The sequence below is a fragment of the Corvus moneduloides genome, chromosome 1, assembly GCF_009650955.1.
Source record: "Corvus moneduloides isolate bCorMon1 chromosome 1, bCorMon1.pri, whole genome shotgun sequence".
NCBI classification, from domain to species: Eukaryota; Metazoa; Chordata; class Aves; order Passeriformes; family Corvidae; genus Corvus; species Corvus moneduloides.
In genome coordinates this window covers 95789060-95806670 of record NC_045476.1, presented here as the reverse complement: position 1 = coordinate 95806670, position 17611 = coordinate 95789060, and the positions used below count along the sequence as shown (strand labels likewise).

Below are 17611 nucleotides of genomic sequence, written 5' to 3'. Positions count from 1 at the left end.
TAACCCCAAAGATGTAAGGGCACTACTTTGCAGTGGAGCTTCTTCAGTTCCTACTGCTGGTCCTGTTCTCCTCCATGTAACCTAGCTGTAAACCAGGTTCTTCTGTGTAAACTAGCCCCCTAGGAGAGGGACAAACCTGTTGATGGGGTCAGAGGGTCTCCTCTCTGCTGATAGTGGGTTTGGTATCAATATCCAAAGTGCAACAACTCTAATAGGAAGGGATGAACTTCCTCCTAAGGGACTTGTCTCAAAATGCTCTCAAACCCATCACCTCAGGTACTTGCCTGGGCTGGAATAAGCCCAGAACAGAGTTCACTTTCTGCCAGGCTTCCAGCGGTTCCAGTTTAATTGCCCATACAGTTAATTGTGTGTACAAGCTGGAATAGTCTCTCCCCACCATGGCTGATGATCTGGTAAATAATGATCTGGGAAGTGGCAATGAGGGTTTTGTTCCCTCCATCACAAGGGGAAAACAAACCCAAAACTATCACAGCTTGGGCGATTTCCCCAAGCACTGAGTATCCCTATGATATTTTTCCTTTAGTTTGTTGCTAAGATATAGAAGAAACTCAGCTTTCTTTTCTTATGGGTACCCTCAAATGGAATATATAAATTAGCATTGAATGGAAGTGGAAGGTCTTACATAACATTTACAATATTTTTACATGTCTGCAAAATCCTTCGATTTGGATTTGATGGATTTGAAGAAATCTGTTTCATCCTTTTTTAAGAGGATTAGACTGACACATTAAATTTAATTTGATCTGGATCTATGGCCTCAAATTACTGTGGGTCAGTTACTGAACTCTGAAAAATCCCTCTGTCATGGGACCATTCCAGTTCCCTTCTATTCATGTAGCAGGGTGCAAATGTCACAGTCTGAGAAGTCCATGACTGATTTGGAGATACTCTTGTCTCTTTAGTCAGTATTTTCTGGGGGCGGGGGGTGGGGGGGGGGGGGGTTGTGGGGTCACTGTTGCATTCACACCAGCATTTACACATGGATTGTGGAATACTGCATCTCAGTTGAAGAGTATATCAACACCTGCCCAGATTGGGCATTTCCTAGGTGATAAAGCAATTTCCATGTAAGTTATTTTGCAATACTAGTATTTTCAACTCTACAGACACATGGCATATGAGAGACGGGACTCTGTAATTTAGCAGAGAGCAGTAGTGGGTGAGATTTTCTGTGAATTGTGCATACAGTGTGAATATATGTAGGGGATCACATTTTTCAGTTAGGTTCTCAAAGACTGATTGAAAAGTTGGCATCATTATTTCAGTTAGACTACATAAATATTTACTCCAATTGAAAGGACAGCTCAACTGCAGTATGTTTGTCTGTGTAGATTTTGTATGATTTCTGCTCAAAAGCTTTCTGGAGGAACCATAAATGTCAGTATTCCTTTCTTTCTCCTCCATAACCAATCTCTTCCTTACACTATTGCCCTGCTCATTGCACATAGTAGCTCATCACAGTGAATCTCAGCTGTAGGAGATGAAAATTCAAAAAGATCATGCTTTTAAATCTGAGCAGTTTTCTGAGGTGCTTACAGAATTTTTTTTTTTTAATAAACAGTTGTATTTTCCTAAGTGCATGGACATTGTACTAAACTTTGGCTCCTTCTTTTAACAGGCTGTGAAAGAAGAGACCTCTTTTGTAAATCCCAGTAAGACCTCCAGTCTGCAGGACCCTAATGTAAGGTCTGTTGCTTCTTGTCTGTAGGGAAAACATAAAATTAATGTATGATGTAATGAGGCATTTCCCAAACATTATCTCAACCTGTTGTTACAGTTCAATCTGCTCATCTCCAGGCTGCTGTGTAAAGTTCACCATGCAATGACCTGAGGACAGGGTGGCTGTCAGAATGGTGCTTATTTTATACACACACAGATACAGTTTAAGAACTGATGGAAGCTCAACTTTAAAGATCAGACTGAGTGTATATATTTGAATAAATGACAAAAGCTCTGGATAAGAAATCAGATCTAGTGACAATCTTAGAAAAGCTTATATAAAAATAAATCAGTTTTCATAACTTTTATATCAGAAACATGATAGGTGTCCAAACTGGAATATCCCTATGTTTGCATTTTCATGATTTGTGCAAGGTCTGTTGCAGAAGAAGAGGCATTTAGTATACAGCCTTCAGAAAAATGGCTCATTTGCTGCTTTTGTAGTGACTGCTTTTGATTGTACTTTTCTTCTGTTGATAGAGGAAAATATTCTATTGGAGTGGCTATTTTGAAGAGGCATATTAATTGTAAACATTATTTGAGTGGCACAGTATGCTGTCTCCCAGCAGGTGATTAGAGAGGAGGTTAGAGCAGGAGCACTTGGAAATCACCTGCCTCTGTGTGTGTGGTAGTGCCATCACTTTGGACATCTTCAGTGTCAAAATCTGATGGGAGAGTTTGAGGGAAAAATATTATGGATTTACAGCATGCCTGATAATCAGCTAATTATGTCAGTGTATCTACTTTTTATATGTGTTCATGTATGTGTAATATACATATGGACCGGAGCACGAGTCATCTCATGATACTGTTTTATAACTTTCAGGTGGTGACTCTTGCAACAGAAAGTAGACATTTAATCACCTTATAGAAAAATCTAGTTGAGGGGGGTAATGAGTTATATTTGACAAATTAAATCATTCTGAACTCCAAAAGAAACACTTACAGTGGTGAAAATTTGTCAACCTTTATTTCAAATGTATATCTTTCCCATAAAGTGATAAATCTGCACTAGCCTTCAGAAACCACTTCATTCAGAAATTCCTTTCTGATCAGATTGGGCTAGCAGAATTGCTGTGTTTGCTTAATGAAAGCAGCTACCTAGAGAAGAATGGTGGGGATGGTTGGTGGTGCTGAGGCAGGAGGAGACATGAGAGATGAAGCTATTGCCTGCACTGCTTGCAGTGCAGCTGTGATTCCCAGTTTCCCATGTCTCTCATCTCAGGATACCCTGCAGAGCTGAAATTTCTCACCTGATAGGCCATGGTTTTCTCATTTGTTTGTCCAAGAGGTTGTAAAGTCTGTTTGATACTTAGAATCGCTCATTTTTCTCCTGTGACATTGCTCTTCTTAGACTTCCACAAAACTTCCTTAAGAAAATTCTTTTCTTTCTTAATAAAATTCATCACATACACGGCAGAGTGACCTATTTCTTTGTTAAATAGAAATGGGTTTCATACACTGTCTCTGCCACAACACCCTTTGTTGGCTTGCTGTCACTTCCAGAAGCAGTTCAGGAGGACCTAACTTGTATATTCCTATGGGACTGGGAATGTGGCTACAGACTTGTTTTCCTTAATCACTTCTGCTGAACTTCTGCATAACATCTGTCAAAAAGCCTTTTTGCTCCACATTTTGGAATAGGTTTTCTCCTGCTGCATCTTGTTGAACTGTAAATGAATGGTGTGCTTTGTGACGTAAAGCACTATTCAGCATGAAGTAAGGTTGGTAACCTGGCTGCAAAGCAAATTTCACTGTTTTCTTTCACACACATCCAAGCTTATAAAATTGTAAAAGTCACTTTGGAGTTCTTGGTATGCAGGATTCTGGTGTATATTTTTCTAATATTTATTTTTACTGTGTTATGTCAAGCATCATTTCCTCTACAGTCAGTTATGCCAAATAAAATGGTATTCTTTTATTGCTGTGTCCTGGAGGTGCACAGATACAAGTAATCAATGCTTGGGGAATTGGGATGTAATTTTAGCCAGTTTTAAGGCATAGACCAATTTTAACAGCCTGCATTCAGAACTCAGATAAAAACGCAAAATTAATCCAATGTCTAACCATTCTCTTTCTCCTTCAAGCAGCTACCCTTTCTGCAGGGATATATGCACCTTTGCAGCCAGCCAGCATGTGACCTATTTGCCAATAACATCCTCTATAACCTCTATCTTGTGGAATTTGATGGACATAAATGAGCCTTGCTCTGCTAGGAATTGCATCTGAGTAGAGCCAAGGGTTAGTTCATACCGGGAGACAAATTATCTGGGAGTTTTTCTCTTTTCTCTTCTCTTCTCTTCTCTTCTCTTCTCTTCTCTTCTCTTCTCTTCTCTTCTCTTCTCTTCTCTTCTCTTTTCTCTTCTCTTCTCTTTTCTCTTCTCTTCAGCAGAGACAGACAAAGCTATCCCTTGTAAAAAGCCCCTCCACATGGAATATATTTTTTTCCTGAAAGTGCCCATGCAGACATTTCTGTAAACAACATGTCTATGAATCTTTGATGACTGTTAGTTTGCTGAAATATCTTGCCAGTTGAAACCAGTAGCTGTCACAGCTTTTTAACAATACTCCACTCTTGTCATGCGAGGGACTTATAGCTGGGACAATGACTTTGTGTATTTTTCACACTGATGACTGTACAAAACTTTAAAAAATGCTCTGTTTTTTCCAAACCCAAGACACAGGGACATTTGTTCAGGCCGGCTAGTAAGCAAACATATGCAGTTTTGAGCAGTAACTGAAGCATGAATTGTTCATACTAATAAGGAACTAGAGGATGACAGAGGAGGGTAGTAGCACTTCTTTGATTAAAAAACTCTGCTCTCTTTGCTACCATTTTGTCTGCTCTTCCATTGCCATTCTGAATATTACACTTCTAATGAATTAACTGCTTGGATATAGCCTGTAATCTCCCTCAGCAATTATTTTAGCATCTGCCACGACAGACTCAATTTGGCTAACAATTGCTACAGCTCTTTGTAGAATTAGCTCTGGTTCAACTAGTAATTACTCATATTTTTGTGTGGTATAGCCACTTTTGCTACAAATAAGTCTCCAGTCATTTTCTTGGGCATGGCCTCAGGATACTGCTGTGCTTATGCAAAGTTGTCAGTTTAGTTGTCTTGTTTTAAAGGCAGTTTATCCACCTGTTCTCCATGTCTTCTGGCAAACTCCAAACACTTCTTTATGTAAGTAATTTTAAATATTGGAGGGGAAAATCAGAGCTGAAGCTTAATTAACACTATTTTGTCAGCTTTCAGGAGTGGAAACCTTGCTAAATTTGCTGTCATTCGGTGCACAGGCTGGAAGTGCAAAGTTGTCTCCTGATCTTCCTGATAATAGCTAACCTGTACACAACAGATTAAGGTGCAGGAGGATGTGGGATCACAGCAGACTACAGTCCTCTCTCAATCCCTGATTTTGGAGAGCAATGCTGCATGCTTCTATAAGTTTTCCTCCTCGGGATAGGATTTTTTTTTCTCCCAGACTGTTTCAAGTGCTAGTTCCAACATTAAATGAGGAAAAAGCTGGTGGTGACTCAGTAACACAGTATGTGCTGCAGTGCTCTAGCTTACATCCTCTTTAATCCTCAGTTAAGACTGATAGAGTGCACTAAGAATTGGGACATATTCGTACGTTCCCTTGCTGACCCTGCTGCTTTGCTGATAACCCGTAACAGAGCAGCAGATCTGGACAGGGGCTACAGGGAAGTTGGACCCATCCAGGCTGCACGTGACAGAGCTCTCAGCTGAACAAAGTCAACTGAGAGCAGCTAACAGGAGAGGAATTTCTCTAGCAGGTTAAATAGGGGAGCCACAAGTTACCTTGATAAAACACAGGAATCCTACGAAGAAGAGTCAGACGTTTCTTTATTACAGCTCTGTTGTAACAGATTTGAAAACACGCACATATTCTTCAACACCAAAGTAATATGTATTATATAACTATGCGCTAGTAACTATATAGCTGGGCTGTATGCATTTTGGACAAGGCAGAACAGAACATTGTGTTTTGCAAGAAGAAATACCTGGAAAAAGAAGTGCTATTTATGTATTCACTGTTTTTTTTTTTTTTTTTTCTTTTTATACTGTCTGTGTTGAATGAAGAAGAGATACTGTTAGTTTGCAGTTACCACTTCACATGGTGAGGCATGCTTTGTTAAGGCATGTAGTAAAAATGTGTTTGTGTCAACACTGGTTCAGTTTGGAGTTCGTAATGGCAGTCATTTGCAAGGATTAATGGTACTTCTTTTGGGATGTAGAGCCCAAGTGTGCAAGGGAAGGGGTGATCATGGTGATCATGTCAGTCCTTTTAAAGAACAACAAGACAAATTCATCTTACAATAGAGCTAGAAAAGCCTTTCTAACAGATCAGTTCTTTCTTTAGTGTTGTAAAAGAAGAACCTGTCATGGTGGCAAATGATCCAGAAGGGATGATAAGGAAGCAGCAGAGGTGTTTTCCTATCTGTTAGAGAATTCCTTACACCCAGGTATCTGTTTCTGTGTCCAGATGGAAGTGTTGAGGGAGAATTTGCTGATTAGATATCTAATTTAATTCAGGTTTGAGATTACTGAATGTTCTTAAGTATAGATTTTGTAAGGCTCTCATCCCCTGCCTCCACCAACTAGGATTTTTTGTATTTGATTCTTTTAGCCTGATCTCTCAGGGTTCCAGCTGTCTGCCAGAAACATTTGTATAATGAAGGAAGTATAGTGTTGTGCAAAACAGAAAAATGAAAAATGTTGTCAGCAGCTTTCCTATCACCTCTGGTCACACTTTCCTCTTGATCAGGGGCCTATCCCACCTACTGGTTTGGACACGGAGGTTTCTCTCCTGCAGCATAACAAGGGAATGTGAATCACAAAGTCACCTTTTCACCTTTTTATAACCTCCCCCATTTCTCAGTAAAGGGATGGATACTAGAAAGATAAACTCTTGAACTTTCTTTCCAGAAATTTATTGCATAATTGACAGCGTGCCTAATTTATTAAATACAATGAATACATGGCTAACCACAGAACACCATCCAGAGAATTTGTTTTCTTATTCAAAGCTTTGCCAGACAGAAGCACCATCTGTACAATTTCCCCAGCACCTATACATGTGAAAGCTATGCTCCTGAAAACTCTTTGAAGTATGTTTTCTTTCTGGCTATGACCACGTGGATAAGCCTATAGCATGGATACCTGTATGCGTGTGCTTGCAGGTTCACACATACAGATTCGGACTATATTTAAGAGAAAGGTCTACACTTTTCTTATTTTGTTTGTTTCTTCAAACATGTCTGGATGAAAGCCCAGGTATAACTCTTAAGGAATTCCAGCATTAAGAATTACACCAAAATAGTCTGGATGTTGGGAATTGCTACTACTTTGGACAAGGCAAAATACTGGCTGTCCTTGGGCATAGCCTGTTTGCCAAACTAAACTTTAATCTTGGGATAAGTCCAACAGTAGAAATGTTGGTAAAAATGCCCAAACTTAAACAAGTTGGGTAAGCAACTGAAGTAAAATTTGTAAGACAGGAATTATCTAGCAACAGGATTTGCTGCTAATATACACTTTTCTCCATGTTCATGTGCTGCTGGGGAAAGCTTAGATATGATATGTTTGGTACATGTAAACACTAACACCTTCTTCATCTGCTACACATTAATCTTCATTTTATGAGGGCTCAAAGCAGGACTGTCACCAGCACTAGATCAAGTCAGCCATTTGTCTAGCTGAATTTTGAACACCTCCGAATGGAGGATGGAGATTACACAGCCTCTCACTCAAAATAGTGATCAAAAGTGTAAACACAAGTTCAGTCGTCAGTTAAGAGCCCTCTTCAGCTGAAGCCTTCAAGTTGGCTGGTCAGTTATTACTGTTCTTGTTGCTGTTGCCACTTGCTGTCATGCACCATGTGGTACATTTATGCACTGCAGTATTTATTTCTCTTAAAATATGCTTTTAGATTACTGCCAGCTTTGGCAGGCTTTATATCCAACATGGTTCGGGATTTGTCTGTGGATTTCTTTCTGTTTAGACCAACTGCTGCATCACCCTTTGTTGATCCTTGTTATCCAAATTATCCCATCTTTCATAGGATTGCAAATAGCAATATTCTTCTTATGTGGGAGTAGGTATAAGCACCAGCTGGTGCTTTGTGCATTCATTTATTCTAATTTTCTTTGTAAATCTTCCCGTCCAAAACCAAATTACGCCATTACATTGAGACTAATTACATTAGGAGCTGCTCAACACGTAACGTAAAATTAAATGTTATTTCCTAGCGCTTGATGATGCTGCACACCAGAAAAGAAGGGTGGAAAACATTAAATTATATCAAGTTTTACGGGGTGCAGATGAATCAGGAGAAGTAATCTCAGGCGCTCTTCTGAATGCCCAATGCAGAGTAAGCTTTGCTTGTACAGATTGTCAGAATGTGTTTAACCTGCTGTGGCTTGTGCCTCTGAGGTACACTGGGCTTTGAGTCTGGCTGCCTTTCTACGTATGGGAAAATGTCTGACACCCTTTCTGACCTAAGTGATACTTCTAAAATATAACTTGCATGTATCATCAAGGAAGGAGTGTCTCTCAAAGTAATGTCTGCAGTCTTGTGCTTTTCCCTCTCTGTTCTCACCTGCACAAACTATATTAACACTTAAATTGTCATATTTTGCTACCTGAGCTAACATCCTGCTGACATACCTGCTGCAGTCTGAACCTGAACCATTTTTTTCAGAAAACTCTGTCTCTCTGCAGGTGCTTTTGAAATATAAGCAAGGTACAAAGTGTATCAATGTTTGCCTAGTCTGCACACAATTAGGATCTTGAACTAGCACCTCAGTATCTGTTTTTATACATATGCTTTCCAGTGAATGTCAGGGTAGCTTTCATGCTACCTGGTATGTCACCTGGATGATTACAGGCAGCTTGTTTCCTCAAGTCAAAGACTTCAGTTCCCTAGAAAACTAGATACAGACAAAAGAACTTTCAGGCAGTTCAGAATAGAAGCTGATCAAGAATTATGTGCTTAGTCTTATCTCACATGAGCTTCAGTGAATTCAAGCAGGCTGTGTTTCCTTAAACTCAGAATGGAGTTAACTCTGTGAGGCAGAGTCTGAAACATTGCATTTAATTTTCTCCTTCTAAATGTGTTGTGAAATATTCTAGGTAAACTAAAATCATTATCTGTGTTGGCTTCTTCCTAACAAATTTGAATCGCTTTTTAAAAGCTCCTTTTTCGTCTTTTTTTATTCAATCTTTACCTTAAAAAAAATTAATAATAAAGAATCATTCTCCAACTGAAAAATTTCAACCAATGTTTCCAAAGATGAACCAAATATCTAAATACACATCACCCTGGCCTCACTCCACGGACAGGTTAATGGATCTACTGCTCTAGCTTTTTGCAGGAACCTCACCCAGTAATTTCTGCATCAAAGTCATAGCTTCAAGCTGAACTCTTGAATAGCCTTTCCATGCCAGTCTGCATTAAAGATTGCAGATAGGACACCTAGGTATGTTCTTTGACTTCATTCTGAGTATTAAAGACCCCTTTGACCCGTTGCCTGAAGCCAAGTGCTGATGAATTGTTTGTAATTGTATTCTTAACCTTGGAACTACTGAGTACTGGAGCAGTACTCTGACCTTTCAGATGAGATTCAGCTGAGGTACATTTCTTTGGCACTGTGCCATGTCCCCTAAACTGTGCCTAGGTTCCTTGGAAACCACCAAATTCACCATGGCTGTTCTGGTTGATGTGAGAAGGGGTAGGATTTGTAGCTCTGTTTGACCTCAGATACCAGGTGTTGACTTCCTACAGTAGCCCGAGCTGTGGGAGAAGAACAATTTCTGTATCATCAATATCTATCTGTTGGACCACAGGAGCACCGTATTTTTGTCTAGACTGCACATACATTTGCAGTATAAGGGCAAGGGACGGGGAAGGAGTTTTTTCCTTTACGAGAAACAGAACTCAAGTGGTAAGGTAAGCACACAATCTGTAGCAAGGAACTTTGTTACACATCTTCAATCTATAGGGAGGAGGGTAAGGGAAGTAAAAAGAAGAAAAAAAATCTTTATTCAGAAAATTTGATAGTGGCAGTAGCTTTAAAAAGTCCAAGTAGTGTTTTGAAGAGCTAACCTGTCTTCTGAGAAAAGCTGCCTTATCAAAGTGAAAAAGAACATATTGTTTCTTAACTTCAGATGACCTTTGGAAAAAAAAAAAGTGTGAAATCCTTAGAGCACAGACTTAGGAAAGATCGGAGTGTTTGTGTGTGTTTGCTTCGCTTGTTAGGCTATGTCTTCAGTATACTGGAGAATGCATCTATCAAATATTTTTCCTTTTCTTTCCTTTCTTCTTTGCTTATCCTTCCCAAGTTTTCGCTATCATATTCCCACTCAAAGGGAGTTCTGAAGCAAAAATCAGCCTCTGGGGCTTTTTTTTCCTTTTCCATGAGTCAGAACCTGAAAGCAGGTCAATGTTCATGCAGATGGCTGTATCCTCGTAAATCATGGGGCTTTTAGCCTCTATCTCTTGGCATCAGTCTGGGAGGACACAGGGAGAGAGATTGTTCCAAATGACAAAATAGGCACAAACAGAAGCAAAGAGGATAAAGCCTGTTAAAGAAAAATGCAGGAATTGTGTTCACCCAGCAGACTTTGGTGGTTTTAAAATCCTGAACTGGATCCTCCAGGGTAAGAGAATTTATTTAATGTCATTCAGTTTATTAGGTGGACAATCATTTACTCCCACATGGTCCACTTGCCACATTTCAAACAAGTGTGGAGGTCTACCCAGAGCCGCCTGAGCAGGGGACGAGGAAGACATGTCTGTCTGTGGAAGCTGCTGTACGCAAAGGAGTGGTGCAGGAGCAGTGCAGCCTCAGCCCTGCAAACTGAGCCAGGGTGGGGTGGGACACCCTGAGTCCCTCAGCATGAGCACATGCATTCTGTCCCCAAGGAAGAGTCAAGCTAAACCAGTGAACATCTGTGGTCACTTGAAATGATCAACAGCGTAATTTTGTTTTTTGTGAGCAGTTTTGGTTTCAGTCGCCTTCTTGGCTGCTGCTCTGAGAACAAAACAAATTCCTTGGGTTTGGGGGGGATCTCTCTCTAGGTCATGTTTGTGTTGCTGTGCAGGCTTGTGAAACAGGCTGAAGCTAGTTCAGGAGAGTGTGCTGGCTGTGGCTCAGGAGTGTGCCAGGGCTGTCAGTGCACAGGCAGTTTCTGATGACCTGCCACTGCCTGCTGACATTCGTGGTTGTTATTGTCATTCTCACCAGGAAGCGACAGATTTTTATGTAAGGTGCCAGGTCATTAAGTAACTCTGTCTTGGTTCACTACCTTCATTTGTATGCAGTAGTGGTTGGGTACTGTTACAGGAAAAAGGTGTCTTATGAATTAATGACATTGAAAAAGAGCCTTCTAAAGGAACTGTAATACGCTGTACGTTTTCTTTTTCGCTTTAATTCTGAGTCCCACTGATCCTTTAACACTTTGAGGTTTTCTCAAGGTATACAGTTTGTACAGGACTACAGCAGTTTATATAGCTGTGTAATTTGTATAGGACTACAAACTCAAAATGGTGATATCGGCACATAATCATTTTATTTAAATAATTGCAATAATTACAGGGCTTCTCTTCAAAAATCATATCTTTCCATATAAGAATTCTGGCTGTAGAAATCAAAGGATAATAACAGAAGTTATTCTGCTTCATTTTCTGGAATATCAATGAGATTTTTTTTAAGACTTCCTGTGATATTAAAAGCCTGCCATTTTTAAAACACAGATCAGACTCTGTGGTTGATCAAGCTGAGCACTTCTTGTATCTAGTCGCTGACAAGAGAGTAGCAACAGTTTTGAGCAAGTTCAGACTGAGGAAGAGTGTTTGGAGATGAAACAGGAGCTGTCATGGAATTTTCAGTCTGGTGTGGAAAGAGGTAACCTAGCAAGGTTTTAATGAGGGCAAAAATCCAGCTCTGCAGTTGGTAGAACAAGTCTAACATTTCATTTTGTGCTAATGGTCTCTTTGGGTAGAGGCATTGCCACGGATCCTTTTCATTCAGAGGTAACTTAAATTTACATCCTACCTAACCCACAGCTTCTCAAAATGTGCACTAAATGGTGCTTGTGTCTCCCCCAGAGGCCTGATAAGTATCAGAGGAAAGATAGTCACTGCCTCCAGCCTCTAACAAAAATTATGGAAAATTTTATCATAATGGGAAAGAAGATTTTGTTTTTAAAATGGTATTTATTTTGCAACATAAGTGAGTGGAATACTTTACTGGTGTGATACAAAACAGAAGTAAAGTTCATCTGAGCAATTACAATGACCAAAATGGAGTAGGTGTGTCTAATGTTTAATTGACTTTTTTTTCCCCTTGAAAATCTGCAGCATTCAAAGGAAAATAATGTTTTTCACCTTTTTATTGGTTTAGAGAGTAAGTGTTGTTTGTATCTCAAATATTTTATTTACAGTTGAGTGAAATTTTTCTTATTAAACATTTCTTTCAGCACTAAGTCAGACTTAGAATTTTAAAATTTTTCATATGTATAAGTGAGTTTCATAATTTGCTTTGAAGTCATTGTAAACTGCTTTAGTTACAAAATTGCGCTACATTTTTTCAAACAAAAATTTGATCATGGCAATTGAAATAACTGCTTCAAAAGCCCCAAATCGTCCCCTTTTTTTTTCTTTAAATTACAAACCATGATATTCCAAAGGTGATATATGGGCTTTGTGAAATGAAGCATAGTAAAAGAGCTGAAATTATAAGATCTTCCTTTGTGTGAAAGTATCTGACTTACTTTCATCACAGATTATAATGTTGTCTTAAGAAATTTGAAGTACCCATGAACTGGAAATAGATTTGTTACCAGCTTTCCTGTTCTACACTCTGCTGTTTCTTGAACCCCTTCACAGCATTAGTGCATCTCTTGCTATCACTTTGAGGAAATATTATTCAACTCAAGCAGTTTATACCACTATTTTTGTTTCTGCTCTCACTGTGTTGATGAAAAGGTTTAAAATTTGTAAGGTACCCTCTTACAAAATTATTGGAAAGTTGTGAGGACCACTCATACAGAGCAAGAATGTCAGCTAATATACTTGGACTGAAAATAATGACATAATAATTACATTCATTCACACCCCTTCAGAATCTGACTATCAGTTGTTTAATGTGTCTTAACATATTTATCCTGCTTATGTCAGACTTCAGTTGGAAATCAGTTTGGGTAAATTGAACTAGTAATTTTTTTCAGTAGTCAAAAGCTACCTTTGCTTCAGCAAAAGAAGAGCTACAGTTGTCTTCCAATCTGAAGTCTTACTTGATGAAAATGACCTCGGGAGTTTCCATAATGGTGCTGATTCATAGATGTCCAGGTCAGATCGACTGAATTCAAGACTAAACCAGATGATTTGGGCTTTTGCTTTTTCTTTGCTTATCTTCCCCTTATTTGCCAGCCTAATAGCCTAAGAAACTCAGCAAAAGGTCTTCATATCTGGCTGGATTGTTCTGCATTAATGTCATTGAGAAATCTGTGATATAAATGACTGACCTTGAAGTCTGAACTGGGGAAAAGGAAAGATATGAATCTTACTGCTATCTTTACTAACTTCTTGAAATCTTTACTAACTTAGTGAAATTAATGGGGACAAACAGCAGGAAAATAATTGACAAAAGTTGTTTTATGAGAAGTGGTATTAGTAGTTGGGTTTATGATTTATTTATGTCCTTTGTACTTTAATACTTTCCATTGTTCCATCTTATGCTCTGTGACCTCTCCAAAGACTAAAAACATTTAGGAAAACTGAATATATAACCTGAAGGCTGTGCCATCTCAGTGGATTCTGTTGTAGCTGGACAGCAGGTTCAAAGTTATCAAAGTGAGTTAATGAAGCCTAAAACACACAGGGGCATCAGAGGGATCTGCAATTGTGAAGATTAAACATGCGTGTCTTATTAAGGCTTTAGAAAGCTAGTACGACGCAAGTAGACTTGAAAAACTTTTGCCATTTGTGGCATGTATCTCAGTGCATGAGCAATCCCACCAGCAAGGAGTAGGGATGCTCAAGCTGCTAGTTTAGAATCTGACTTCAGATTAGATGGCAGAATACCATTTCACAAATTGTTAATCAAGACTTTCCAATTACTCTTTTAATGTTTGGCATATTTATTATGTTTATAGTACACATATAGTGTATTTAATCATAACCTGTTGCTTCAAATAAAAGCAGTATTTAAGATGTTTCATGTGTCTTCATGCCCCTCGAGCTCTTGGTTGAAATTGTTTCCTCCCAAGGTCACGAGGATCCTGTATTTAGTATTTACAATTCCTGTATTGAGGCCTGAGTTAATTCTACTGATAAATGGTTAAGGAGAAGATTCTTTCATGTGGACCTCCTCACTGCCATATCTGTCCTCTGCTGGAGCTCTGCATTTCGCATTAATGAGCATCTGAAACATATCTGTATTTTGATTTTTTCTAGCAAGTAGGAAAAGATTTGATCATTTTTCTTGGATCAAATCCATTAGTTCATTTCCCTTGAGCTGCTCTTTCAAATGCGGAAGGATAATGTTTAATTTCAGGTAAAAACTATCTTAAGCAGAACCGGTTTCACAATTCATGAAATAGTTTTGGTTAAACATATGTTTTGTAAAAATATTTCTGACGTGACTGAAATGCTGGTCTGTTATTAAAATGTGGTATTTTGGAAGCAGTGACATTTCCACATGGTCTTTCGCATAGGCTCTGTGTTTGTAACCAGTGGCTGCTTCTATAAATGGTATGCCCAGCACAGGAGGGTGAGTTCACACATCCTTTTCTGTACACACACACTGGCCTGTGAACTATAAATGGAACAAAAAGATGAACTTCAATGGGCACTTGCCACTTTGCAAGATAAATAAGTGTTGATGAGTTAGAACTTTGTTGATATGCCTGAAGTAGTTTAAATAGAGCCCGTATGACGTATGTTTTTCTTGATATTTTTAGAAGTCCAGCTCCAGTGAGACCTGAAACTACACCAACAACTGTCCCTACAGAAAAGCAGGAGGTTAAAGCTCCTCGTGTGAGGAAGTTAACGAGGCAGTACAGTTTGTGAGTAACATACAGCACTATCTTTGTGGTTTTGCCTACTACAGCTGAAAATGAAAGGGGATGCTAATTATTGCTCTAGCTATGCCTTCTGAAAGGCATGAGTGCAATTACATGATAATGATCTTATACTGATACCATTCCTTTCATCACTGAGAATCTTCAAGCTTTTAATACAAAATGAATTTGCCTTTCCTGCACAGTTGCTAACCCTTTGAATTGCAGGCCACCAATTGCAGGCCATCCACCTTTTCCCGAGCTTATGGGTTAGGAATTAAAAACCTCTTTACCACGTGAAATGTCAAAGACCTGGTGTGAGCTGGAGCAAGCTGCCTCTGTCGGCTTCATTACAATCCCATTTGCAAAATGAGGAAAACAGTCTTTAGTTGTTGGGGCATCAAGCTGTGCAGTGAGCCATTCCCTCTCAGAAAGCACACCCGCCCTCTCTGTGATTTGTCACATGAAGGAATTGCTGAGCTGGCTACAGCTACAGCCAGAAAAGCTAATTCTCTTAGTCCAGGCAAGAGTGATCTGTGTCTACAGGGCTTTGGCATCCCATTTACACATAATTCATTCCACTTGAAAGTCTCTAGAGATCTGAGGTACTGAGCAGAAGTGAAAGTCCGTGTTGATTTATCCTCCCTTGAAAAGACAGACTAGGCCACCAGAAACTTGGGGGAAAAGGGATAATGCCAGCATAAACTTACTAGTAGAAGAATACCAAATCCATAATGAAGAAAAATATGTATGCTTTCTGTGTGGAATGGCAACTTTTAGCCCCTCCAGGAGTTCAACATTCTAACGTCAGTAAATATATATCAACTTTCTTTTCTGTCTCTTCAAAAGGATTCTAATAAATATCAATATGTAGTTATTTTCTATTTCACTGTTAAGAACATTGTCTTTTTAACAATCTGCATTACCAAAACTGAAAAGTTATTCACGAGAAGAAATAGAAGAATGAGTCAAATTGAAGCTAGGAGGAAAATGAGCTATTAACCAAATTAGTATTTGTTCAAGAGGCCAAGACTGGCATGTGGAAACACACGATCACTTTTTGATTGATGAAGTTTTGATGAACAGTTTTGAACATGTCTTGCTCCCATGTGGATTTTCAGTTGTCCAGTATTAGGTGTGAGGAACAGCAGACAAACACATCTAACCATAGGTGTCACCTATGCTGGGGCCATGTGTAGGGCCAAAGACTACCTAGTTAAAAATTCAGGCTGCAATTTTTTTTGTTGTTTTGTAAACCCAAATTCTATTCAATTTAAATTATCTTGTATCTGGAATGCAAATATGGGAAATGTGAAGAAATAGTGAAGGATTATTGTGGAAGTAAAACAGTGAAGGCCAATTCTCAGTCTTACAGCTAGTGTGCTGATCGCTTGATGGTTGATAAATTGACCCAAACCCTTATTTTTCCACTTCCTTGTATACACCAGAGCAGCTTTACCCAGCAAGGATGGGGAGGGTGCCAGTGTATTCCTGCTGAGAGTGGGGATCAAGGACTGGGAAATTGTCAGCTACATGTTTCTGAAAGAGAGATTAACTAGGTCAACAGCCCAGATCTGGGCTAGTTACATTAATAAAATGTCTATTCAACAGGTCCAAAAGATTTCACATTTTCTTTCCAGCATAAAACCTGTGTACTGTGCATGCTGTGGTGCTGGATTCTATCCTTACCCAGAAGAAATAAAAAATGAAGTTTGAAAAAGAAAATATTAATCACCAAATCTTTATATCATAATTAAAAAACATTACTAGGCAACCTACCATAAGGTTGTGTAACCTGTATGTCATGTAGTTTTGAAGATTTTTGTGTTGCCCAGGCATGCTGCCTTCAAGTGGCACTAAATCAAGTACAGTTCTGTTCTGGAAGTATCTGTCAAGCTGGCATGGCAGGCTTCTGTGCACTGTGAGTACCTAATTGGTAGTAAAAATTGGTGCTGTTTTATGAGCAGAAGTAATTTTTCTCATTATTTTTCACTGTGCATTAAACTGTCAATCTGTAGTCTTTCCTTTTCACACATCATTCCCAGTAATAAGGCTTCCGTAGGCCAAATTATGACTCTGTTTACCTCCATCCAATTGCAATTAACAGCTGGAAACATCCGGACTCAGGGCTGACTGATCCCAGTGATATGTAGTCAATGGGGTTCTACAAAAGTAAAGGAAGGTATAACATTCTTTACTGGCTTTCATTTAGTAGTGACTGCAGGTGAGACGGAAAGGGTTCAGCTTGATGGCCTAAAGCCCAGGGGAAGCATGCAACCTCATCTCATATAAAATGTTTTCTCTGTAAATGGAATAAATGGGACAGGAAAAAGATACCCTCACAAGAATGTTTCTAAAGACATCCTTTTTGGAGTCAATCAAATTCCTTGAAAACGGTTTGAAAATAGCAGCACAGACTAACTCCATAATGGGCATCAAATCTGCTGTTGTCTGAAGCCATTAAAGCAGTCAGATCCATGGATGGATGTGACCATATCTGTTCTTATCAATGCTGCCAGCCTCCATAGAAAAGAATAAACATTAAAGTGGAGTAATATATAGTCAGTTCATTTATGCATATATACATAATCCATAGAAATGCTACTTGCAACTAATAACCATAAGATTGCCATTTGAATCTGAGAGGCACCTAGGCAATCCATTTTAAAGGAATTTTTAAAGCTTAAAAAAAATCTAATTTACTTGAAAAGGTAGCTGCATTACAGAAGGATGAGTAAATGGAGCTTCACTTCAAAGCTCTACATCAGACATACAGGTTACCA

At 39.0% G+C, this 17611-nt stretch overlaps 1 protein-coding gene across 4 annotated transcripts in view; it reads left to right on the top strand.

The window, feature by feature from the left end:
* EPB41L4B (erythrocyte membrane protein band 4.1 like 4B) overlaps positions 1-17611 on the top strand; it is a 169814-nt gene that overhangs the window by 121953 nt on the left and 30250 nt on the right. For all 4 annotated transcript variants that reach the window (XM_032119108.1, XM_032119119.1, XM_032119097.1 and 1 more), the window contains exons 19-20: positions 1640-1707; positions 14730-14834. In XM_032119108.1, the coding sequence (XP_031974999.1) occupies positions 1640-1707; positions 14730-14834 (173 nt within the window). The remainder of the gene's footprint in view (positions 1-1639; positions 1708-14729; positions 14835-17611) is intronic.